This window comes from Corythoichthys intestinalis, chromosome 5 (genome assembly GCF_030265065.1).
Source record: "Corythoichthys intestinalis isolate RoL2023-P3 chromosome 5, ASM3026506v1, whole genome shotgun sequence".
Taxonomy (NCBI): domain Eukaryota; kingdom Metazoa; phylum Chordata; class Actinopteri; order Syngnathiformes; family Syngnathidae; genus Corythoichthys; species Corythoichthys intestinalis.
Window position 1 is genome coordinate 17,748,536 of NC_080399.1, and position 27,012 is coordinate 17,775,547.

General features: G+C 38.8%; 1 protein-coding gene across 8 annotated transcripts in view; it reads right to left on the reverse strand.

Annotated features, from left to right (window-relative positions):
• The window catches only part of kcnq1.2 (potassium voltage-gated channel, KQT-like subfamily, member 1.2), a 430,571-nt gene that overhangs the window by 329,660 nt on the left and 73,899 nt on the right, over window positions 1-27,012 (reverse strand). For 3 of the 8 annotated variants that reach the window (XM_057836470.1, XM_057836474.1, XM_057836476.1), the window contains exons 12-15: window positions 19,691-19,717; window positions 19,037-19,090; window positions 16,237-16,354; window positions 13,434-13,502 (exon numbers count right to left, since the gene is read on the reverse strand). In XM_057836470.1, coding sequence (XP_057692453.1) covers window positions 13,434-13,502; window positions 16,237-16,354; window positions 19,037-19,090; window positions 19,691-19,717 — 268 coding nt within the window. Of the gene's footprint in view, window positions 1-2,412; window positions 3,127-3,828; window positions 12,498-13,433; window positions 13,503-16,236; window positions 16,355-19,036; window positions 19,091-19,690; window positions 19,718-27,012 lie in introns of those variants that run through there. The other 5 variants (XM_057836473.1, XM_057836478.1, XM_057836477.1 and 2 more) reach the window with 4 other exon arrangements.

A 27,012-nucleotide genomic window follows, 5' to 3' on the forward strand; every position in this document is an offset into this window, starting at 1 on the left:
CCTCATACACAACAGTACGGCTGTTTAGTGAGAGGACGCCTTCACCCGTACACGTCACAGCCCCCTCCTCCTCAATGCAAGACCGAAGCCGGAACTCACTCATTTTCATGGTGCGGGATTCAAAAAACGAAATAAATATAGCGATCGCTTCCACACACAGCCAAGCGGTCCATATCATTCAGGAGCATAAAATACCGCGTGTATTATGAAATAAACATGCTTTTTCGTGTCACATGCACTTTAAAGTTTCATGGATATGTAACTCAAGAAAAGTTTAGGGCAAGTGACTATTTTTGGTAATTAAAAAATATATATATTATTAAATTGTAGCGTCTACAAGGACAATGCCAACTTGGTGATGATAATGCAGATTCAGCAGAAAAACAGTACATTATTTTTAATTAATTGTATCCACCTGGACGCCACGAACTGTATGTAAAAAAAAAAATAAATGCTAATGCTAATGAGAATGCAAATGCTATGCTTACGCTCCGAGCCACCTAGCCAATGATTATCGTGTTTGCAACGGCGTCACAGCCTTCCTTCCTCCCCCCTTCCGCTATGATATCTCCTAGGCAATTGTGATAAAATCAGACAACTTGCGCCTCATTCAACCAAAATGTAGTAACACGCTCCCTTACATCCTCAGTAACGGTAACGGCTTTGCAAAGATGGGAAAAGTAATTAATTAGATTACTCCCTACTGAAAAAAATAACGATGTTATTAACAACACTGTTGCCAACCAGTCCATTACGTTACACTAGAGTCCATGTGAATGCACATGTTTCAGGACCATTGACGGCGCCAGACATACAATCCATTTTGACTGGGATGGGCGAAAGAATGAACTCCTCCCAGTCAAAATGGATTGGACGTCTGGGACCGTCAATGGTCCTGAATAATGAGCATTCACATGGACTGGATTCAGATGGATTTAATGGCAGCCAGTGAGATCAAGGATAAAACATTTTCAAAAAATCATAATTAGTGCATTACAGGGCTAACGGGAGAGAAAAATCAATGATGTTTAACTCAATTAATGTGTAAGTCTGTTCTTAGTTTAAAATTAAAAGTGTAGTCATGAAAAATAACCAAATATAAAATAATTGATCAATTTATGTTGATTTTATTGTTTTTTTTTTCTCCACTGTCCAACAAGAAATCTGATTGAACTTTTTCTTTGTTAGGTCGATTTTAGCAGGCCACACTTGTTAATATTGTTGCCTACTTGCCCAAGAATGTGATATGGATGTCAGGTATTTATGAGGCTGTATGTTGAATTACCAAAATTAGTCATTTGCCCTATATAAGATTAAGCAAGTCCAATTTTTTTCTGGTATCTTGGTTTGTATCATTTCATTAATTGTTTAATTTAGCCGAGAGAAGGAATTTTGGTCATCCTATTTCACCTGAAAGAGGAACACTTTTTACAGCTATCATGTCACACTGAGAGAGGAAGTGTATGTCTTTTTATATTCCTAATGTAAACTTGAGGTTTTAACTGTATACAGTAGTACCTACTTATTCAAGGGGTTTGACATTTACATCTTCATGTACAGTATGGTATTGTCTATTCCTGTCAAATTGCCACACACATTGCTGCTGACTATTCTCATCATTGTTCATGTTCACTTTTGTGTATACTGTATATAGTAGCCAGGAATTATCCATGTACAATTTTCCATTCACCTCTGAGCAAATATTATTTCCTATTCAAGTGCAGTATTCTTGCCACATTTTACAACTAAATGTAGAGAATTATGTGGCTCTTTTCATCCCTCTGCTGTGAATTTAAATTGCTGGTAATTTGTCGCTAGCTGGCGTCTATTGCCATCAGTGGCAGCCAAAGAGTTAAGAATAAGGACGAGTTTGTTGCATATACCGTATTTTTCGGACTATAAATTGCATCTGACTACAAGCCTCCACCCACCAAATTTCTCACGCACTGGACTATAAGCCGCAGCTGACCTCACTGTATTATGGGATATTAAAGATATTAACTCATTCACTCCCAGCCATTTTCATCGGTGCAACCCCCTTCGCTCCCGGCTGTTTTACTGGATTTTGACTGATTTTGCAAGGCTCACAGAAAATTCTGTTCTATTGCTATATAAACATGGACCCCACCAAAAGAAAGATTAGACTCTCTTCTTTCAGCAGAAAAAAAAGTTAGTTCATATCTTTTAAAATTCTTTAGAAATCAGCATTAGAAAATAGCTTAGTTTGAGCAATTTTCCAATTTCTGATGAAAAAACAGAGGAATTAAGCTTTTTGTAAAAGCATACATTTCAAACATAGCTTTGACTTTAACACAGCTACAGTATTTTTTGCTTTGTGACATCCCAAACATCTGAATAAGGTTTTCCTGCTACAAAATAACATAAACGACAAGACAAATAGAGCTTTTGATAGCAAAGTAACAATTTATTTACTCATAACTAAACTATTCAACTGAGAGATGACGCTGTTGTGGCTGCGACAGCCAGGGTAAACTTTTCCCTCATCACCGCCTGTCTCATCAAGATGGATTTTTTTTAGTCTTTCTTTTGTGGTGACCACTGCCTCGTGGCGGAGTTCGCCTGGGGAACTTGTGTGGGGCATGTTGTGTTCGTGGGGGGGAATTGGTTTGGCCGTGCGCGTTTCCAGCTGAGTCGCGGGACACTGGAGGGTCGCGGGGGACGCGCGCGAGCGGCCGAGCACAGTGGTACGGGCTCTGCTCGGCAAGCAGCACGGACTCAACAGCATCGTCCACTGCACTGGTGGTCCCGGTCGTTATGCTCGGTCGTCTAGCGCCTGGCATCCCGGGCTTCCTCCCGGTTGTTCTGCTCGGTCGTCCGCCGCCTGGCATCCTGAACGTCCTCTTGGTCGTCGCACTTGGTCGTTCGTCGCCTGGCGTCCCGGACGTCCTCCCAGTCGTCCTGCTCCAACTTCAATGCCTGGCATGCTTGACGTTCTCATGGTCGTCCATTCGGTCGTCTTCCGCGGCCCGGCCGTTCGTTCCGTTGAATCGGGTCGCAGGTCTTACAAAATGCGCTGCTGCCCTCCAGTGGCCAGTTTTATTGCTTTAAAATGGATTTTCAGCATTGTGCTTTGGAGCAAAGTTGCATCAGAACCTAGAGATGTCTCTTGTGAAAAAAAAAAAAACGTAAAAGATGCATAAATACGTTTTTGGGACACTGAAACAATTAAAAATAGAACGTATTTATACGTTTTTGGGAGCAAATGAGTTAACCGGTAACACGTAATTTGACAGCGGCATCATGCGACTGTAATAAGACCAAATGAATCACAATGAAGCTTTGAACAAATTGGCTGCAAAGTTTCATTGCTTCAAGAGTTTCATTTGGCCATCACTGCTCCCTTGGGGGAGACAGTCAACCTCTGCTGCCACCTGCTGTCAACACTGTTGTTGCCCAACATGCCTCCTAGCATGCATTGCAATGCTAGAAGTGAATAACAATCAAAATTCATGTTTTGTGCTAATTATTTCTTCAGTTACTGTTCTAATCGTTTCATTAATTGCTAGTTATGGAATTTGTTAACACTTTATTTGACAGTGGCGCCATAAGACTGTCATTAGACAATCATAATTATGACATGACACTGTCATGAGCATTAATGAATGCTTATAGCAGATGTCATTTAGTGTTGTCTGGCAAATTATCTCACTTTTGAATGGATGTAAAGGATCCGAGCTGGACATAAATGGAGTTAGTGACATAATTTTCCATATGACACTTAATTACATCTATCATAAGCATTCAGTAATGCTCATGATAGTGTCATGTCATAATTATGACAATCTTATGACAGTCTTATGACGCCGCTGTCAAATAAAGTGTTACATATTAACCCAAATAAATCAACAAAGAAGCCGCACCCGACTATAAGCCGCAGGATTCAAAATGAACGAAAAAAATAGCAGCTTGTAGTCCAAAAATTACGGTTTACAGTAAGTATTGGAATGCATGGACACCCACAGACCACTTACTAAAAGGACAATAACAAAGCAGGCATCACGTCATGCCATCAATCCACACATCCACTCATCCCCAACTGCAGATATGCTTCCCGTAAGCAGAGGCTTAAACACATGCACACACTCCGTCTCACTTCCCAACAATGTATTTCCTGAAAATGACGACCGCTAGAATGTGTGCTGCGGCCTGACCCGAAATGAGAAAGACAATGAGACAAAATGATACAAATCATAGATCAAAGATTGTATATCAAATGCACATACATTTTGATCAATTATTCTTTGTTCCGAGAGTGGTTGCAATAGATTGAAAGAAAAACATATCAGGTTCCTGTTAGCTGGGTGTTTGAGAGCGACCGCAACTTTTGTTCGAAGCCCGCCGCAAAGGCCGTGAATGCTTGGAGCGGAGCACAAAGAAAAACACAGCTTTGATAGGGAGGGAAAAGTGTGGTTTCCTTGATTATTTTCTTTTTCTGCTTCCTCCGCACTGAAGGATGGAAAAGTGGGCTAGAAATATGACAATGAGCAGGGCCACGTCGGTCGGTAATGGTTGGTGCGAGATGGACTTGACGCCAAGACACGCCTGACTTTCGACACCAAAAGTCAGGCAGGAAATTAGAGGGGGAAAAAACTCTACAAGGACATTTCCACTTCATCTAAACACTACACTTAGCCGTTTTGCTCTGGGTGGAAATGAGAGCTAAAATGATGGCAAGTTGACTAAAACAAAGAACCAAAACAAAAGGAGCCAAGAGGTTGAAGAATGATGCTGCAACAGTGCATCCTGCTGGTTATAAAAAGAAGTGCATTTATTTGCTGTTCCCATCCTCCACAATGGAATATACTGTACATCTCTTTCTAAAGTGCTTTTTCTTCTCAGGCTTATCCTAGGTGACTGGACACATCGCATAAAAAGAAATATGTTCAGTTTCCAATAATATTTCCCTCCAATTATTCAATATTTCATAAATTCTGACAGTATGTGATCTGAAATCATCAAAATTGGGGTGCACTATTTAATGCTGTGTCTTACAATAAAATCAGCTAATGAAAAACTTTTACTTTATACATATTTTCCAGTATACACATTAGACTGAGCTCATGTCATATTTATTAGAATTATAATAATAACTAAAAAAAAATAAAAAAAAACCCTACACCTATTTGTATCCTATAAGTCTTTATATACAGTATGCGGAAAACCCAGACAAGACTGAAAAAGCATTTTCTGCTCTTGCAACCCTCTTTAAAATAAACTGCTGTATTTTAAGCCAAAAGAATTGTTGTGTTTGATAAAAAAAAAAAATGTCTATATGCGGCCATAGCATATTCATGGTACAAGCCCCCCAAACTATTTTAATTTGTCCGTTTTACCCTCAAAATCCCCGTTTACAAACGTCACGCAACTGCTTTTGTTTCAACCCAACCATAAAACATAGGTAATTAATTGTATTTATTACTCAAAATGTCTATCATTTTTAGCTGAGAATCATGATTTGATGTCTAATATTTCGTTTGGAAAAAAAAAAAAAAACACTTGAAAAAAATTATTCACTCTCATATTTTAAACTTTTAAACAAATTATGTCACAATGAAAAAAATGGTGTCTGTAAAAAAGTCACGGATATCTACCTCATAACTAGCGCTTAATTGTATTTTTTTGTTACAATCGCATTTTCTCCGATATGTTAAATGATAATCGATCCAAACAAAGAAAAATACAAAAACAACATTTAAAAGGGTAAATATATGAAAAAGAACATCTCGACCACTCCTTGATGTCTGCGATTTCTGCATCGCGACCCTTGTTATATTACCATGTTTCAACCATAAAATCCCCCAAAAATCCAGCTGTGGCCTTTCACATTGATACAGTGATACATGCTACATGGAGTTTTAGGATCGAAACAAGGTAAGTACGCAATGATATCTCGTTAAAGTCATGGCGTCTTTAATTCTGCTCTTGCGTGCTCTCACCTCCAGCTAGAGTTTTGCTGTTTAATTTTTTTTTTTTTTTTCTAGAAATGCCCTCCTGTTCAGAATTTTTCTTCCCACAGAAAATTGAGATTTTAAGCTTTCCAATGATGTATCACACGTCCATATCGGACAATTTTGAAAGTTGGCCAAATTGGGGGTCTCAGAGCAGAACTTCATGTCACCTGAGTGTTTTTCACCATATATATTGGGTAATCAAAAATAAAATAAAATAAAATAAAACAAAGACCACATATGTAGACTTTACAATTTGGATCATATAAGCCACAATATTAACATTTACTATGCAAATACATGACCCAAAATGTGATGTCCACCAATGTGGATGCCCGGCTTATATTATTATTTTTTTATTATCAATCATTATTTGTATATTATTATGAATTAAAAACAATTTAATCGAATCCTAGAAAAACAAAATGAATACAATTAAAATGAACAAAAACAGAAATACACTTTGTTTATGGCCATCAATAACATTGTAAAGTTTTTTCATAGTACAGATAGTCCCCGGGTTACGAATGAGTTCCGTTCTTACCCTGGCGATGCAACCCAGCATAAGTCGAAATTAACCCTTTAAGAACCCCTAAATACAAAATAACTGTACAAAAACATGTATTAAACACCATATTAATAAGATAAAGTAAAAAAATAAAATACTGTGAGTTACATTGTGCTAAATGCCGTTATATTGAATGACTATTCGGGCTTAATAAAAATATATATATATATATTTTTTTAACTATTCAGGCTTTACACACGAGTGAGTCACCTTGCTGAGAAAAAAGGGCGCTGTGGAAAGAGTAAGGAGGTAAGAGAGGGGGCATATCATGGCCACACAGGTCGCCAGCGTCGCCTCTCTTAATGCGACCCCGCCGTCCGAACTCAAAAAAACAGATCAAGGAAGTGGGACCGGACGCTGTCAGGAACTGCAGGACGGCAACAACGCTGCTGGGCGAGGTAGGGATCCCGAAATGGCAAGAACTAGGTACAGTTTTTAAAAAAAAAAAAAAAAAAAATGAAGAATGGCGAATGAGACTTGTAAATCGGGTACGTTATAACCCGGGGACTACCTGTAATCTAACTGCCTGTCTTTGACAAGGATAGACGTCAAATACATTTAAATCGGGTTGTGAATCCTCATCTTTTAGTGCCATTGATGGCACTAGTCAAAATTGATTGGATGTCTACCAACATCAACAGCAGCGAATGAGTTCAATGAATCCACTATGAATGGTTAAAGCGGAAGTTCAGAATTTTTTACATTAGGCTCCATCTTCGAGTTAGTGGGGGTTTAATTAGTCAGTGGAGTTGATTTCAACAAATTCTGTGCAGTTTGTTAGTTATTTGTTAGTTTCAGAACTCTGGAGTGAGCTAGCATGAGTCAGTGGTCCTATCTTAGCATGTCAATAAAAAAACGATACTGATCCAACATAGTCAAATAAATTTACAATGCAGATCATTGTTCCAAATATCCATGCTGCCATAACAATGTCACACCAAACTGCCGTATTTCATTTTATTCTGTAGGACTAGTTTAATTATTAATAGAGAGTTATTCGGCTAATCGTGCTCATGCTGCATTCAAGGAAGGTGGGAAGTCGGACTTATGCCACTTGGATGGTACCAGTTGCGACCTGATCGCGACAAGTTGTTTTTTCATTTTGGCCATCAAAAGACATTTAGACCTCCAGCAAACCTGCCTTCTCGTAAGCGATCAAATAGTGGAGGAAAATTGACGGCTGAGGTGAATAGCACACACCGTAAACTGCCTACTTTAGTTTTACTATTGACGGTCTGCTTTTTGACATCCAGCGCCATTTTGTCAAGTGACGTCAGACTGAAGCAACTCGGGAAGTCGGGGTACCTTTTTTTTCCCCTGACTTCGCGACTAGGGCCTCTCAGTTCGAAGGTTCCATTGATATTTTTCCTGGCTACGACATAAACACACCAGTGGTAAAAATATCACTCCACTTTGCAGCCTGTTCCCTGCAAAACTGCTGGATTACAAATGTTGCTGTTCAAACTACAATTATTGACATGTGATGGTAGGTTTTAATAACTTTATACTGAAAACTTAGCCAACACTATTGATTGCATGGGTCATCGGTGATTCTCATGCGTGCATATTTGGTTATGCTAAAATAGGACCATTGACTCGCTCTAGCTAAGCCACTACGCCCTGAAACTAACAAATAACTGACAAACAGCACATAATTTGTTGAAATCAACTAATGTCAAAATTTCTGAAATTCCCCTTTTAAAGCATTCACTGCAATTGACAGTGATAGATGTCAAAACCATTCTAATTGGGAGGGCTGGCAGTGAACCACTGCATAATTTTTTTTTTTTTTTAAGTACCTTTCGACACCTCTGCTTTTGATAGACATGAAAAAGGCGAGCTTTAAAAATTACAGGAGTGCTCAGCACGAGTCATTTAAAGCACATATACATTTAAAGAGTATGGCCTTTCAGCACCAGAGGAGCATTTTATAGGGGGGTTATTTGTCCCATTTAATGCCATAGCCCACCCGGGAGGTCCCTCACTATTAACTCTTTTATACAGCGGAGTTCCTTAACAGCAGTGGAAAAACTCAGCCGTACACCAGCCGGAGAGGCAACAGACCAATTTAGCCAAGAACACATCTGACTTCAACAGTGATTGCAGTAACTACTATAAGTACAAATACTGTAGCTACTTAAGTATGCAATAGTATGGTTAGCTTTTTTTTGCTAACTGAAACATTTTTTTATGACTGCCTTTCTTCAAAGTTTCATCTCTTCTCGAGTAGGTTAACAGCCCCACATGTTCTATATCCTCTCATTCTGACATTTGCAAGGGTAGGGGGACACAGCCCCCTCACAGATGAGTTCCATCAACAGGCCCTTTATTCATCTCCAGGGCCGGAACAACAGAGGAGGCTTTCTGACAGAGCTGCGGCACCTGGCTATGGACGCAACATCAGAGGTCGGGTGGCAGCGGTACTGGTCGCCACACCTGAATAAACCCTCTCCTCCTTGTACTCACGTCTCCCCCAACCTTCCACCATCAAGTCTCCATATCCACATCAAATGGCATGGAATCCTGCGAGTACAAGAGGCAAGCCAAAAGCAGTGAGGAGGAAACCTTCAAGATCGGGCTGTACAAACAGGCTACTCAGGTGCCGCTGTACACTGCACTTTTCATCCTTGGGGAGGCCGAGCGAGAAGATGGAGTGTATTTATCCAGGTGTCGGCGCTAATGTCAGACCAAAGAAGGGTGCGCTGGGGGGGGACACCTCACAGGGACAGGGAAGCATCTATGCTAATTCTGGGACTCTTCCAAGTAGGAACTGGGTTGGGTTTTAATTTGACTTGCTTGCTGCAGTTGCCAGCGTAATGACGAGCCATTAAGTGCACCTTACATATGTCAGCAAAATGTTGGAAAAGAGACCTTTTCAACCCTCCAAGCTCCTATATGACACCTGTTTAAGGTAGCGACATTAGAAAACAAGGCATACAGCATCTTCTTGACGGTAAACGAGAAAAGTGTCATAACATGTGAGGTAAATTGTTTTCAAGAGAGCCATTGCTGTCGTTGTGTGGTGTTGGCTAGCAAGTTAGCTGTGATGTTTTACCAAGACCTTCAATGACAAACCAGAAGTTTTTTTTTTTTTTTTTTTTTTTAATCATCAAGTCATAGTGGGCCTCAGTCAAATTGGTCACGGGTTTAGGAAATAAACAGTGATGTGGTGAAGGTGGTTCAGCGTGTAAGCCACTGATTGAAGGTTCGGGGGTTAAATTACGGCTCCCACCTGTACCCGTTGTCATTGTATCTTTAGGCAAGATACTTAACAACTCCTTGCCTGTGTGAGAACAAGTGGTCAAATGGTGGTTGGAAGGGCCGATGGCGCGGATTGGCTGCCTCACTTCTGTCGGACTGCCCCAGGGCAGCTCTGGCTACAAAAGTGGCTTACCACCATCGAGTGCGGAGTGAAAGAATAATGCAACGTAAATCGTCTTTGAGTCTCGTCTTTGAGTGTCCAAAATAAGTGCTATATAAATCCAAGGCATTATTATCAAAAAAGCACATCAGCTAACCAAAACCAACTAGCCAGCTAGCAAACACAATAAAGGAACACAGGTGTTTAGAGAGCTTCTTCAAAAAAGGCAAACTGACCAAATTATCAATAGAGTGAGTCCCGGGCACTAAACCTGCTCTGAGTACTATGTCGTAATAGGCTAATGGTGAGTTGTAGGGCTACAGCTATCAATTATTTCAGTAATCGATTTATCTATTGATTAGTTAGTTCAAATAATGGAGTAATCGGACTACAAACATTTGATGCCTTGTAGAGTAAATTTTAGTAGATGTAAAAACTAAAGAAGCAAGTGTTTATGCTAGCAGCATTATTTATTTCGCGTGCTAAGATTGCACTTTTAAAATATCATTAAACACGAATACAAAATAAAATTCCTGAGTGTTTCGTCAGAGTATGCAGAGTTGCACTTTCATTTCACAAGAGTAATAAATGAATTTAAGACTAAATTAAAATACCAGAGTTTGGCCTCAAACGGTATTAAAAAATATAATAAATGAGGATCTAGGAACAAAAAAAGAACAAATGACTCACTTGCATAGCAAAAGTCCGCTAGCTTAAATGCTATACAGTGCTAACGTTTACTTACAAAACTCTTAACAAATCATTCAAACACATCTTCCCACAAATTTTAAATATACTTCTAAACTAAATTATGAATGCATAAACAAACATATTAGCTCAAAGAAAAACTTATGTTGGCTGTAACAGGGAAGCTGCTGGATTTCGCCATGTTACACGAGTTATGGCTTATTCACTTTCGCCACTAGAGGCTGTGTATCCACCCAAATCAATTAAATCTTTCAAAACAATCTATTACAACACCACTCTAATTAACAAATCCTTGAAGCAGCAAAATTTCATTCAAAGCTTTTTTCTAATCGAATTACTCGAGTTAATCGATTAATCGTTGCAGCACTCGTGATTTGGATATTTTTTTTTTTTTTCCCGTTTCTCTACCGTAGAACCTTTATGGTATTTTTATTGTAAGGTAAGACTGCAATAAAGGTTGAGTGACTACACTAATTCCCCAAAAAGCCAAAAAAAAAAATCATAGGTCACGTATGAACTAGGGCTGTCAAACGATTAAAAATTTTAATCGAGTTAATTACAGCTTAAAAATTAATTAATCATAATTAATCGCAATTCAAACCATCTATAAAATATGCCATATTTTTCTGTAAATTATATATATATTCTGTAAAATAATTTGTTGGAATGGAAAGATAAGACACAAGATGGATATATACATTCAACATACGGTACATAAGGACTGTAGTGGTCATTTCACTCTACTGTCATTTAAATCTGTCTATGCTGTCCTCACTCCGAAGCGTCTACTTTTTCCAAAGCTAGACAGCTAGTGAACGACGCCTTAATAATCAGACTTCTTCCTTTTTCATCTGATTTATTAATAAAATTGCCTCAAACCACTGTCCTCTTTAGACCGTAGTAAAACTACAAAAAAAAAAAGTACACAAGCATTGCATTAGCAACAACTTTAGCTTAGCACGCTATACAGGTTCACTAAACATAAACAAAAAGCGTCTCATACAAAAAATAGAACATTTCGCTTACTAACATAATATGTACATTCTTTACAACAACCATATTTACGGACAAATCTTGTCCAAGGATCATATAAGCACAACATTACAACGTAGGCGTCAGCCCGAGACGTCGTGCAGCCATATTGAACTGGCAAGAAAGCAATAAACCATGTCACAAAGTGACCACAAGAGTTCGCTGTCAGACAGCACAAAAAACCTTGCTGTAAAACTTACAAAAAGGCAGAATACTGTCTGAGCGGGACATGTGCGTTAATTGCGTCAAATATTTTAACGTGATTAATTTAAAAAATTAATTACCGCGCGTTAATGCGATAATTTTGACAGCCCTAGTATGAACATGATTGATTTCAATGAACCAAACGTGCACATTTTCAGAAGTCCTTCCTTTTCGAAAGCATGAAAAATACAGAAGTAAGTGCTTGTCGCGTCATAAACATTTGTCAAAGGAGACAACGTGCACGGTTTGAAAAGACTCCTATGCAAACATTTTGCTCGAGACGGAACACCATATGCTGGCAACACCTCTGCCTTTCTGTGGACATCACAGTACAGTGTACAAGACAAGCATACAGAGGCCACACAGACAAAAAGTCAATTTGTTCACAGCAACGGCCGCACAAAAGGTGCCAGTTGCTCGGCAGAGAGGGCCCCCTACTTAAAGAGGCCAGGGGCCGTGATGCATGCGTCTCTGCCTCCAGTCCCTCCTGTGGCGCTGCGGCGGTGGCTTTTCATTATTTATCTCCATCCAGCTCAGGAGAAGGCAAACTAATTAAGAGCTGCCCGCAGGTGGCCAGTGTAGGCTTTTATAGGTCTGAGGATGAAGAGAAGAGTTCGGACTGGCCGCCTCAGGTCACGAGACAACAGATGCCGAACTGCTGCCGTGAGACCATCCGAATAAAGAAACAGAGAATTAGGTTTGGGGTCATGATTGAGGCCTAGCAACTAGATAGAGTTTGACAACTCTAGTTTATAAAATCCATGTCATCTGTATCTATATGGATGTTTTTAAGAAGCATTGGATGCATATGCTACCCTTGACTACTTCACCTTCATAGGCCCAGTGATGCTAACACTTTCACACATTTAAGCAGAAAAGAAACTCCTCCCACGCAACCGCAACGCAACAGTCACATTTCAGAGAGGTTCCTCTGCAACAAATCCAAACAAACAGTGGAACTCTCCAGCTCGTGCTACGACAGTGGAGTCAAGGAGGGAAAAACTGGCGTGCGTGATTACCAGTAGACGCACCCTCAGGCAGTTTACGGTGGAGATCCACATAAGGAGTCCAAAATGACAACGCACTGCTCAGTGGCGTGACACCAGGGCCGGAACGAGGCAGCTGTTTTGGGAGTGCCCAGCACGGCTCCAGTCTGAGCCGGGCCATTAAAGCTGAATTACGAGCACGCCGGCGCTGCACGAGACACAAGCGTGCACTGTCTCTGAACGCCCACTTCAAACACCGAGGGCCAGCGCTCTTGCACGCATCAGCAAATCATGTCACAACAAAGACGCCACGTTTTTAGTACTCTTCGTTTCAGTATGGCAGGGGTTTTCAAACTTTTTGGGTCACCTTACAGAGGAGCACCCTCAGTTTGACATGTAGCACTAACCATAGGAATTGCAATAAAGTCATTGTGTTACAATAACGAGAAGAGAAGAGAAGAGAAGAGAAGAGAAGAGAAGAGAAGAGAAGAGAAGAGAAGAGAAGAGAAGAGAAGAGAAGAGAAGAGAAGAGAAGAGAAGAGAAGAGGAAGGAAGGAAGAGCATATGAAAGGAGAATAAGAATAGCATGAAAGGTAGTACAGTACCTTGTGGAATTCAAGTGGTGTGTAGAGAAAGAGTCCTGGACCGATGCCACGAACGGGCAGGTCAAAAGACTGCAAAGAGAAACGAGAAGAATTCTAACGCCAAGAAACTCTCCTCTTGATGCATTTAGGCATATATTTATGCATTTGGTTTTAAGCTACTGAATGGTTTCCGTGTGCAGAGAACATAAACAGATGAGGTTAGAAATGAACAAAAGGTTCAACAAAAAGCTTCATTTTTCAAAGACAGCACTGAATAAAGTGTGAACATAAAAAGTAGAGGTACTGTACATAAAAGAAGAATCTGTGAGGGGGAAGCAAGCAAGAAAAGGAAGGTTTGTACAGCATTACCATCTATTTTAGTCCAGTTCAATCAAAAGAACAACAGTAACAAATAATGTAACATATTTATGTCACACTGCTGTTGCCATAGTTGTGCGCCCACTGTTGATGTGGTATTACGGTAAAAAGGAACCTAAGTGATGAGTTGTGTACACATGTGATGAGAAGCACACTGAATAAAGAACTGTTGTTCCCGGCGTTATTTCGTTGTGTAAATGCTTTTATAATGATCATAAAAATACGGAGACTATTCAAACATTAAGAAAACTGAGAATTCGTTACGAAGAACACTTTTATTTATGCACACAAAGGCAACAGAAATGTGATCGTTTTGAATCTTCTCCTCTGTGTGTCTGCAAAACCGTTTGTTTTTCTTTATATATTAAACTTTCCCAGCGTTATTTCGTTGTGTAAATGCTTTTATAATGATCATAAAAATGTATAGACTATTTAAACATTAAGAAAACTTACGTTTTTTTCAACAAATAATAAAAAAAAAAAAAACGGGTTTTTTGGGCAGGGCGTGCAAATCTAGTTAATTGATCGGGCTCGGGCCGGGTCGGGCTTCAATACCAGCGGGCCGTGTCGGGTCGGGCTGGATTTTTTAGGCCCGATCTAACCTCTATTGCACATATATAGTGGGCTAGGCCTACATTTTACTTTTGTTCTAGAGTGCAATTTATTTTCTTTGTCGTTTTCTTTAATATTTACTTGAATATTTTTATTGATGGGTCGTTGTGACTAAAATACAGTGACTGTTATTACTGATTTTGCTGAAGAGTTCAGCTGAATTACTGAAGAGTTCAGCTGTTGCACTGTGTGAAAGGTTGCTGCTGTGTGTAAAAAAAAAAAGAGAAAGCCCTGGTCTCATTCAAAGCACTAATTAAATGCTGTGATCTGTTTTTTTTTTTGGGGTGGGGGATATACATATATATATATATATATATATATGAAAGTATTTTCATCTGACTTCAACCAGGAGTGACACAAGAGCCAATAAAAAGTTGTTTAATGTCTGACCGCTTGTGTTGCCTCATGATTCACGAAAAATATGCTTTGCTTTAGAATTTGAATGCATCCCAGGCTTTAATGCATCGCGATGCATTGCCGAATTGAACCCTCTGAATCGAATCGAATCGTGGCCCTCCGAATCGTAATCGAATCGAATTGTGAGGGCAGTGCCGATGCACACCTCTAGTAATGAAAAACATGATTTTTACTCTCGGTCCGTTCCTTATTGCGTCCCGAAGACCGCGCTGACTGTGTTTTAGTTCCGATTTACTTGACATATTTCAAAATAATCAGAATTTGGATGTTTGTGAATCGTTCCCGAATCTCCCACGGCCGAATCGCGAATAATCTAAGAATCGGAAATTTCGCACACATTAACACACTCTAATATTAAGTGATCAAACATAATCAAAACCTAGGTAAAGAGCTTGATTATTACCATAGTCAACCATATGATTAAATCACAATGCCTTTAAAAGTTTCCTTCAACATATTGTGTTGAATACCTTCGAAAACTAAAAGATTCAAATTACAACATCATAAGATGACTAGATGAGTTCAGAAAAGTCATAGGAACAGAGATTCTTATATCCCATTAAAATAATAATAATAATAATGCCTTATAATGTCTAATAACACAATAATGCAAATATCAAAAAGAGAAGTTAAATGAAAGACTGTCATCATCATGTAGTGGTTTTACATGAGAAAAGTCATGAATTGCCACTAAATAAAATGTCGCAAACATAGTGATTGTCTTTTTATTTCTTTTCCTACAAAATGTACATGCTCAGTTTGAATTCTTAGCCTCTTTAGTTGAACACATATGTATTATAATGAATGGCAGCAAGTGAATGCACGGGTTGATGCCCTGAAAATATTCTCTCTGAAATCTGCTGATGTATTTGCATGAAGTTTCCTTGACATATAAAGAAACAGGACAGTCAAGTGAAACAATTCTTTTATAACAGTGTTGAACTGTTGTCTATGACCTTTCCCCGTTGCATGTGAAGGCTATTTGTGGCTTCTTTGTCACCACGTTCGCATAGGAAGTGATAAAAAAGACTGTGTTGCAATGACATTTTGGAGAACACAAGTGGTCCTAACAAGGTCAACAGAGGACAGCGGTACCAATGATGTCATACTCTGTGTATGTGTTGGCATTTCTGCCAATACACCTCTTCTGTTGGTAGATTTTTTTTTCAGATTGAAAGAGCAACTTTTTTTCTTAAACAGAAAAGTGCTATACAAAGTACATATATGAATTTCTAATACTTGCAACTCAGTCGTAAGTTGCATGGCATCGGGGCATTTTTTTTCCCACAGTAATGTGACTTGCTTGAGACTTAAAAGTCATGACTTGAGACATTACTCTCACCTCAACGCATGGACTGGACGTGGGGGAAGATGATGAATCGTATGGGGAGAATCAAATATGTGGGGGAGGACTTACTGAGTGTTGTCGGTCATCGCAGAGAGGGGAATATCCTCACACATGCAGTCCAATTCGTCGGTCAGGCTGCTGGCGCGGGTAATGTCGATTGACATGCTGCCACTATGGCCTCTCTTCACTGCAACAAATATCACCATATAAATTGAGATGCTATTTTTGTTACTAAAAGATTGTGCAATGTTAAACGCTATCGCTAATGCAAAAGATTCGACCAAAAAACAACAACAACAAAAAATGGTATATGAGTTGGTATCAATGTTTTTCATCCAATATAGTGATTATCGCACAGAACATTTTTGAATAGGGTTGGGTATTATTTGGGGGTTTTCCTAATCCGGTTACTAGTGTTGTTTTCGTCAACGATGATGATAACGAAAATATTTCGTCAATGAACAAATTCTAATATGTTAAATAAACAATTCCCTGTACTGTACCAAAATAAAAAGTTTTGTTAATAAACAAAAACTTTTTATCTGTGGCCAACAGTTGTTTTCGTCAACAATGACGATATCAAAAATATTTCGTCAACAAACAATTTTTTCATGACGATAATGTGACAATGACGAGCTAAAAACGTGTCTTGGGTAACGAAAACATAACAAGACGAATGTCAGTTTTCGTTTTATGAGACGAAAACGAGATAAAAATTTCCCATAGTTTCCGTAATAAGTTCACAATGTGTGACATTTTCTTATCATATGTGTAGTTATAGCACCAGTGTTATTTTCGACAACGATAACGAAAATATTTCGTCAACAAACACTTTTTTCATGACGGTGACGAGACGATAATAAGATTCGACCAAAAAACAGCAAAAAAAAAAAAAAATGGTATATGAGTTGGTGTCAATGTTTTTCATCCAGTATAGTGATTATCGCACAGAACATTTTTGAATAGGGTTGGGTATTATCTGGGGGTTTTCCTAATCCGGTTACTAGTGTTGTTTTCGTCAACGATGATGATAACGAAAATATTTCGTCAATGAACAAATTCTAAAATGATACTTAAACAATTCCCTGTATTGTACCAAAATAAAAAGTTTTGTTAATAAACAAAAACACTTTTTATTTGTGGCCCAAGGTTGTTTTCGTCAACAATGACGATAACGAAAATATTTCGTCGACGAACAATTTTTTCATGACGATAATGTGACAATGACGAGCTAAAAACGTGTCTTGGGAAACAAAAACATAACAAGACAAATGTCAGTTTTCGTTTTACTAGACGAAAATAAAAAATTTCCCATAGTTTCCATAATAAGTTCACAACGTCTGACATTTTCTTATCATATGTGTAGTTAGTACCAGTGTTATTTTCGACAAAAACGAAAATATTTAGTCAACAAACACTTTTTTCATGACTGTGACGAGACGATAATAAGCTAAAAATGTATTTTGGGAGACTGAAACATAACGGGACGAGTGCCAGTTTTCGTCCAACAAGATGAAAAGGAGACAAAAATGCACCATGGTTTCCATCACATGTTCACAATATGTGACATTTTATGTGTAGTTAGTCTGCATCTTAGCAGTGTCTGGTTGTGTCACTCATGTGACATGCTGCGCCCTGCTCACCCCCAACTTGCCAGTGTCATTTCCTCTCAAGGCTTGCACACACGGTAAGATATGTTTTCTTATCTTGCCCAGAGAGAATATGCAATGTTGCTTTAGCCTTTAAAGGTATCTGCTGAGTGATCATCAAACGCTAAATTCAACCCGTACCATTAGCATTGCATTCGCATTAACCTAATGCTAACGGCGAGTGTCCTCTTAAACTTTTGGACTACTTTTTTTTAGATAGAGATTGTGCCATCCAGGTGGGTATAATCATTTGAAAATAATGTGCTGTTTTTCAGCTGAATGTGTATTATCATCAAGTTGGCGTTGTCTTTGTAGACACGACAATATGCGCTAGTCTCCCAATGTTCATTCAAAATAGTTGGAAACCTTTATTTATTTATTTATTTTGGAATAAAAAAATTCAACTTTATAGATGAAAACATTTTCAGTAAACGTCGACTAAAACTAGACAACATTTGTCTTGGGTTTTCGTCAACAAAAACTAGACGAAGACAAACATGTTTTGTGATGACTAAAAAGATGATTAAAACTAATAAGTATTATTGTCCAAAAGACTAAGATGAAATTTAAAAAGGATGCTAAAAACATGCATCTTAGCAGTGTTTGGTGTTTGGTCATGTCACTCATGTGACGTGTTGCGCGCCCACCCCCACACCACACAGACACTTACTCACGGTGTCCTTTCCAGGTTTCAGAATTGCCTTTTTGTGAGACTCATGTCAGGTGCTGATTGGTAAGTTTTGTTTTCTTATCTTGGCTAGATATGCCATGTTGCTTTAGCCTTCAAAGGTCTGTGTTGAGTGATTACAACACACTAAATGTAACTTGTAGCATTTGCATAGCGTTCACGTCAGCATTAGCATTTAGTGTGGCGAGTGTCATGTTAAACTCTTGGAAAACTTTTTACATACATACAGTTCGTGGCATCCAGGTTAGTTTAATTAATTGAAACTGATGTACTGTTTTCCTGTGCTCGTCTGTCAAAGTACATTCGAAATTGTTGGAAACCTTTTTTTCTATTTATTTATTACTCATGGACTAAAACTTTTTAAGTTTACAGACGAAAAATTTTGCGTAACTGTCGATTAAAACTAGACAAAATTTTCGAGTTTTCGTTGCCTACAACTAGACGAAGACGAATACATTTTGAAATGATTGAAATATGACTGAGTATTTTAAAAATATATATATTTCTACAAGAAGAGGAAAGTAAAAGATACCTGGAGAGGAAGGGCAGCTCAGAGTGAAAGACGACCAAGAATGATGACAGGGTCCTTTTGATGCAAAGAAAAAAAAATGAAGAAAAAAGTAATAGAATAACAACCTATTAAACAGAAAGGTGTGCCAAAAAGTTCCCAAATTATATATTGTTTTTCATCCAACATTTTTTGATTGACGGGTCCACGAAAGACAATCAGGGCTGGTCCCCAGACAATAACAGCCAGTCAATAAACCATTTGTCATCCACACCGATTACGATAGTCTGGCTGTGTTGGCAGAACAAACACTAGAGCGAAAAAGGGCCGGGTCAAGCCAGTACTACAGTTTGCTTGGCACTGGTTTTGTCCACTTAAAGACAAAGGAGCCATCCAGCCTGCAAGTCTAATTAAAATAGTGTCTGGATCTTGTGAAAAGGCAGGCTTAGGGTAAGGATTCACACCCAAAACGTGAAGACGAGGAAGAACATGACAAGAAAATGGTAACAGACACAGAAGACAACAACAACATCAAAAACAGAAGGAACAAGTTGTATGAAGTGCAGCTATAAGTGCATATTTCCCTAAAAAATCATGTTTTGTCATTTGTTATGTGCAACTCTTATCCAGTGAATGTATTTCAGCTTTAAACATACAAGTGAAATTAAGCAAACTCACCAGTTTGTTTGATGATCCTGGTGATTCCTGTAGAGAGACAGAATTAATCTTGTGATGGAAGCACAAAAGATAATGTTCAAACAGCCACTGTACACATTGCTGTTTCTACAACTCAATAACACTATTACGAAATTAAAATGAGCATAAACGAGTGAATAAGAGATATATATGGCGGAAAACACTGATTTGAAGTTCCGCTCTGAGACCCCCAATTTAGCCAACTTTCAAAATTGTCCGATATGCACGTGTGATACATCATTGGAAAGCTTAAAATCTCAATTTTGAACATTTTGAAAAGGAGGGCATTTTAAAAAAAATAACTAAAAAAAAATTTTAACAGCAAAACCCTATCTGGAAGTGAGAGCACGTGAGAGCAGAATTACAGACGCCATGACTTTAATGAAATATTATCGCGGTACTTACCTTGTTTTGATCCAAAAACTCTATGTAGCATGTCAACACACAGCTGTGAATGGCCACAGCTGGATTTTGGGGGGATTTTATGGGTGAAAAATGGTAATATAACAAGGGTCGCGATTCAGAAATCGCAGACATCAAGGAGTGGTCGAGATTTTCTTTTTCATATATTTACCTTTTGAAACGTTTTTTTCCCCCATTTTTCTTTGTTTGGATCGATTATTTATCATCTAACATATCAGGAAAAAATTGGACAGAAACAAAAAAAACACAATTAAGCGATAGTTATGAGGTAGGTACTTTTTTACAGAAACCATTTTTTTCATTGGGACGTAATTTGTTTTTGTTTTTTTTCCCCCCGGGTTTCCGGGGTAAAACGGACAAATTAAAAATAGTTTGGGGGCTTAATACGCCATGAATCTGTTATTGCAGCACATAGACATGTTGTTCTATCAAACACAACAGTTCTTTTGGCTTAAAATACAGCAGTTTATTTTACGGAGGGGTGCAAGAGCAGAAACTGCTTTTTCAGTCGTGTCTGTGTTTTCTGCCATATGTTTTATGATTTTGCCTTATCATATAATGAACAGGGGTGAAAATGGGCCGATTTAGGGCCGTAACGAGGTGGAACGGGGCTTTGATCCCGAAAATATGACTCAAAACTCTATGTTAAATAAAAAAAACTGCCAGGCTGCCACACACGCATCTCATCTCAAGAAAGAAAACAATCTACCAACCTCTGATTTACGTACATACACAAGTGTTAAAAACATGCATAATAAAGTAATATTTAATCCACAGAGCCCTCCCCAGCTACAGTTTATCTGAGTCTGACGAGTCCCGTCGATGTGCGCATTTGGCCCATTCCTCCACACAAATCTTCTCTAGTCTGTCAGGTTTCGGGGCTGTCGTTGAGAAACACGAAGTTTCAGCTCCATCCTAAGATTCTGCCACAACCAAAATGGTAATGAAAATTACTACGGAGCTGCGAAACCTGGAGATGAATATTCGTCGGAATGCAGCAAGGAATGAAAACCTTGATGAGGATTAAATGAACGAAATAGGGTAGCGGATACGGCATGCCATCGGTCCTCAGCTATTCCCTATCTTCTGGATCGAATTAACTGAATGAACTAACCTCTGAATTATGAACTCATCAACTGGATTTAATCAACATAACGAGCTCATAGCCGCGATTGAGAAAGACCATTGGGAAAATGAACAATCAAGGGGAGGGTAAAAAAAAAGAATAAAAAAACTCACACAATCTGAAATGTCAAAAATTGTTATCCGATAATTTCTGCGTCCTATGGTATCCTGGGGGGAGGATTCAATAAGCTTCGGCTTCTCCCGTCGGCCCTTTTCTTTTCGGGTTGAATTAAATGTAAACACATATGAATGCTGTATGTTTGTTTGAATTTGTCATGCCTGAAAGGAAAATAAAGAAAGCAAGACTTTCTATTGGATGGAGGTCTGAAGACTGGCTAGGCCACTCCAGAACCTTGATATGCTTTTTACGCAGCCACTACTTGGTTAGCTTGGCTGTTTGCTTTGGATCATTGTTACGTTGGAAGATCCAGCCACGACTTTTCTTCAAGTGTCTGACTGAGGGAAGGACGTAGTGGCTCAAAATCTGATGATACATTTCACCATTCATCCTCTGCTTTATACAGTACAGTCGTCCTGTCCCCTTTGCCAAAAAGCAGCCCCAAAGCATGAGGTTTTCACCCCCATACTTCACAATCGGCATGGTGTTATTGGGATTGTACTCATCCTTCTATTTCCTCCACACACGAGTAAAGTTTGCACGAAAAAGTTCGACTTTGGTCTCATCTGACTAGATGACTTTCTCCCATTACTCCTCTACATCAATCAGATGGTCCTTGGAAAACTTCAGACGGGCCTTCACATGTACTGGCTTCAACAGGGGAACCTTCTAAGCAATGCATGATTTTAAACCATTGCACCATAATGTTCTACTGACAGTAGCCTTTGGAACTGTGCATTCTGCTCTCTTTAGGTCATTGACCAGCTTCTCTCGTGCAGTTCTAAACTGAGCCCTCACTTTGATGCCCCACAAGGAGAGATTTTACATGGAGCCCCAGTCCGAGGTAGATTATCAGTCATGTTTAGCCTTTTCCATTTTCTAACATTTCCTACAACTGTTGATTTACTCTCACCAAGCTGCTTTCCAATTGTCTCATAGCCTTTTCCAGCTTTGTGGAGCTCAACATTTTTTTCTTTGGTGTCTTTCGAAAGCTCTCTGGTCTTGCCGGTGGTAGCAGTTGGATTATGACTGACTGTGGGGTGCACAGGTGACTATACTGAGCTCTAACGGCTGGTGGGTGGGCGGTTGCTCATGGGGTAATGGTGGACTTTATTTAGGGTAGACTGACAACTCTTTGAGTGTCATTATTATTGCTGATTCTCAGGGGTACAAATACTTATGAACCCCAGTAAATTACAAAATACTTTTTTTTTTTTTTTTTTAAATCATACAATGTGATTTCTGGATTTTTTTTTTTAGATAATGTCTCTATGAGTGGAAATTAATCTATGATTGAATTTTCAGACTTCTGCCTATTTTCTAAGTGGGTGAACTTGCAAAATCACAAGGGGTGCAAATACTTCTGCTCCTCTGTGTATGTTAGGCTAGTTATTTCCTTATAATATAAAAAGTCAATTTTTGCGTGATCTTCAAAATACTGGACTGTCTCAGAAAATTAGAATACACAATATTCTAATTTTCTGAGACAGTCCTGTACATTAATCCACCATTTAAAGCAGGGGTGTCCAAACTTTTTGCAAAGGGGACCAGATTTGGCGTGGTAAAAATGTGGGGGGCCGACCTTGGCTGACGTCCTTTACATAGAACAATATACAGGACTGTCTCAGAAAATTAGAATATTGTGTATTCTAATTTTCTGAGACAGTCCAGTATATTCAATTTACCTGTGTACATTGTAAGTCAATTGTACTTATCATTTCTTAAATAATAAAGATATAAATAAATGTTTCCTTTTCTTCAATTTTAATGTACATGTTCTTAAGCAGTTAAAATTGAGGCTTTGCATTTACATCTCTGGAGTTGAGGGAAAATGGAGGATGTTATTGCTGTTTTTGTTAACTTTTACTTTGCAAATCATTGATAACATACAATTTTGAATGAAAATCAGTTTCTCATGTATGCCTTGTGACACAGTATGTGTAATGCAGTAGCCTAATCCATGTGTAAAACCAGTTATTTTGTGTGCGTGTTTATGTGTTTTAAGTATAACTGTGCCAAAAGCTGTTTTCTCTGCATTTCAGTGGTTTTAGGAGGTTTAACCCCCCCTAAATAAAAAATTCTGGCTCTGTGGCGACCTTCATGTCAGGGAAATTCTAGCCACTTTCTGACAATGGCACAAAACCGATTTGAAATAAAATGACCATGTACATAATTATAACACAAACTTTAGAGTATTTTTGCCATACTTGGATAAAAATCATTGAAAATTAAAAGGTAGAGAATTTTTTTGCATAAGTTTGTGTGCTTTATTTTTATTTTACTTTTTTGGAAGTATCAGTTAAGAACTGTTTAAGTATCGAGCAGTAATTGGCATCAGGAAAAAAAAAAGATTGATACCCAATCCTAGCGAGGATACACTCTTTGTTTTCACTTTTAGGTTGTGTCACCAGTTCTTGTCACCATTCACACGCTCTAACAGGGAAGAGTCAAAGTGTGTGTATAACCCACCAATTTGGTTCAATATACCCACCATTTAACAACAGGAAGTTAACTCACTGCCCACTTCACTAACACACCGTCGTAAAACAATGTACTAGTTTGCATCATGTGTGCCAACAACATGCGCAGAGGAGGAAGAAGTCACGACACGTACATACACTCATCTGTCAACAGCAGTGACCTCTGATCACCATGGAGATGCTAATGGCTTCCAGATGTCCCACCAGAGACACCTGGTCGCCATCTTGACATGGAAGCGATCCTCATGACTGTTCATGGTGTCAAAAACAAGCGGCTTCATGTTGTGTATTTAACACTTTTATGTGGTACTTGGAGTCGTTGAACTAATTTGCGACCATTGACGGCACAAGAGGTCCCATAAATTTTGACTGGGAAAGGCTGGTAGCTATCATTGGATAAGTGAACGATATGAATACGAATATGAAAGCGTTCACTGAAAAAGTAACTTATTACTTTACTAATTATTCAGTCATGAAAGTAACTACTTGAAGTTACTTTACTCTAAAAAATTACAACAACAAAAAAGAAGAAGAAAAAAAGCATTTTTGTTGTTCTGTTCCGCTACCACTATGATATGTAATGGAAGAATAAAACTTTTGACAGGCATCTTTATTTTTACAAACTTGCCTTCAAAACAAAAGTTGTTGTGAAATATAAAATAAACCAAATAGTATTAATAATAATCAACTGAAGACCTCGTCTACAAAAACTGCCCCTACTCTGTCTGACTGTTTCTGATTGTCTTACTCTGACATCTTGCCCTATGTTAGACACCACAGATAGCGCACTCACAGAGAGCAGCAGTGACGTCTGTAAAATGACAGACTCAGGTGCCACGGCACTGCAGGGGGAGACTTTTCACTAGGATCACGTAACATGAATAACGGTAACGCTCGTACAATAACTATAAGGGTGTTATACAGTGCTATGAAAAAGTATTGGAACCTTTTGGAATTTCTCACATTTCTGCATAAAATCACCATCAAATGTGATCTAATCTTTGTCAAAATCACACTGATGAAAAAACTGTCTGCTCTAACTAAAACATCTCAAACATTTATAGGTTTTCATATTTGAATGAGGATAGTAGGCAATCAATGACAGAAGGGGGAAAAATAAGTAAGTGAACCAAACACATTTAATGTTTTGTGCCCCCCTGGCAGCAATAACTTCAACCAGACCCTTCCTGTAGCTGCAGATCAGTCTGGCACATCGCCAGAAATAATCCTGGCCCATTCTTCTCTACAAAACTGCTGTAGTTCAGTCAGATTCCTGGGATGTCTGGCATGAATCGCTGTCTTTAGGACATTCCACAGCATATCAATGGGGTTCAAGTCTGGACTTTGATTTGGCTTCTCCAGAACGTGTATTTTGTTCTTCTGAAACCATTCTGAAGTTGATTTACTTCTGTGTTTTGGATCATTGTCTTATTACAGCATCCATCCTCTTTTTAGCTTCAACTATCTGACAGACGGCCTCAGGTTTTCCTGCAAAACATGCTGATATACTTTTGAATTCATTCATTAATGATTGCAAGTTGTCCAGGCCCTGAGGCAACAAAACGGCCCCAAATCATGATGCTCCCTCCACCATGCTTCATGGCGGGGATGAGGTGTTGAAGTTGGCGAGCATTTCCATTTGTCCTCCACACATGACGTTGTGTGTTACTCCCAAACAATTCAACTTTGGTTTCATCAGTCCACAAAATATCTTGCCAAAACTTATGTGGAGTGTCCAAGTGCATTTTTGCACAAATTAAACGAGCAACAACGATTTTTTTTTCTGTGTGCAGTGTTTTCCTCTGTGGAGTCCTCCCATGAACACCATTCTTGGCCATAGTTTTACATATAGTTGATGTGTGCACAGAGATATTGGACTGTGCTATTGATTTCTTTAAGTCTTTAGCAGACACTCTTGGGTTCTTTTTTACCTCTCTGATTATTCTGCGCTGAAGTCTTGGCGTCATCTTTGGTGGACGGCCACTCCTTCGGAGAGAAGCAACAGTGCTCTCTCCATTTGTAGACGACTTCTCTGACTGTCGATTGATAAACATCCAGACTTTTATAGATGGTTTTGTATCCTTTCCCAGTTTTATACAAATCAACAATTCTTGATCGGCGGTCTTCAGACAGCTCTTTTGACCGAGCCATGATGCACATCAGACAATGCTTCTCATCAAGACAATTCTTACCAGGTGTGTGTTTGATAGTGGGCAGGGCAGCTTTAAACCACTCATCAGTAATTGGGCACACGCCTGACTTAAAATGTTTGGTAAAAATTGGTTTCAATTGCTTTTTAAGTCTCTTTAGGCAGAGGGTTCACTTACCTATTTTTCCCCCATCTGTCATTGTTTACGTGATATCCTCATTAAAATATGAAAACCTATAAATTTTTAGGGTGGTTTTAGTTAAAGCAGACAGTGTATTTTCATCTGTGTGATTTTGACAAAGATCAGATCACATTTGATGGTGATTTTATGCAGTAATGTGAGAAATTCCAAAAGCTTCAGATACTTTTTCATAGCACTGCAGAATGAGAAAATATAATGAGTTATGGGAGAAGTTACAGCAAAATGTAGTATCGTTTTGTAAGGCAACAAATGTAAGGGCTTTAGTTCCAACACTGCTGTTGAGTAACGTATTCGTCCTGGACCGTCATGGTATTGGCATCACGGTTTGGTGCATGCAGTCAGATGGCGAATACATTTGAGAAAAAATAATAATAATAATAACCCATGCCGGAGATGGGCCTCCTCAAATCCATGGGGCGGTAGTGCCTAAACCAACAACTGACATTGCGGGAAAAAGACAACAAACCAAATAGAAGAAGAAGTAGTTATGATTGATAACTACTAGGAAATTTATGGCGAATGTACGCAGTAGGAACTATTAAATGCAGCATTACTAACATTTTTCAAAGTGTGTTTATTTTATGTATTCAAATCAGGAAATGTTTATTTTGCTCTAGACCTAGGCTGAAGTAATTGAAACATCCACCCATTACGTACCGCTTAATCAGGGGTCAGGTCGCGAGGGCAGCAGCTTTAGCAGGGAAGCCCAGAATTCCCTCTCCTCAGCCACTTCAAACATCTCCTCCGGCGGGGGCAGCAGCTTTAGCAGGGAAGCCCAAATTTTCCTATCCCCAGCTACTTCGACCA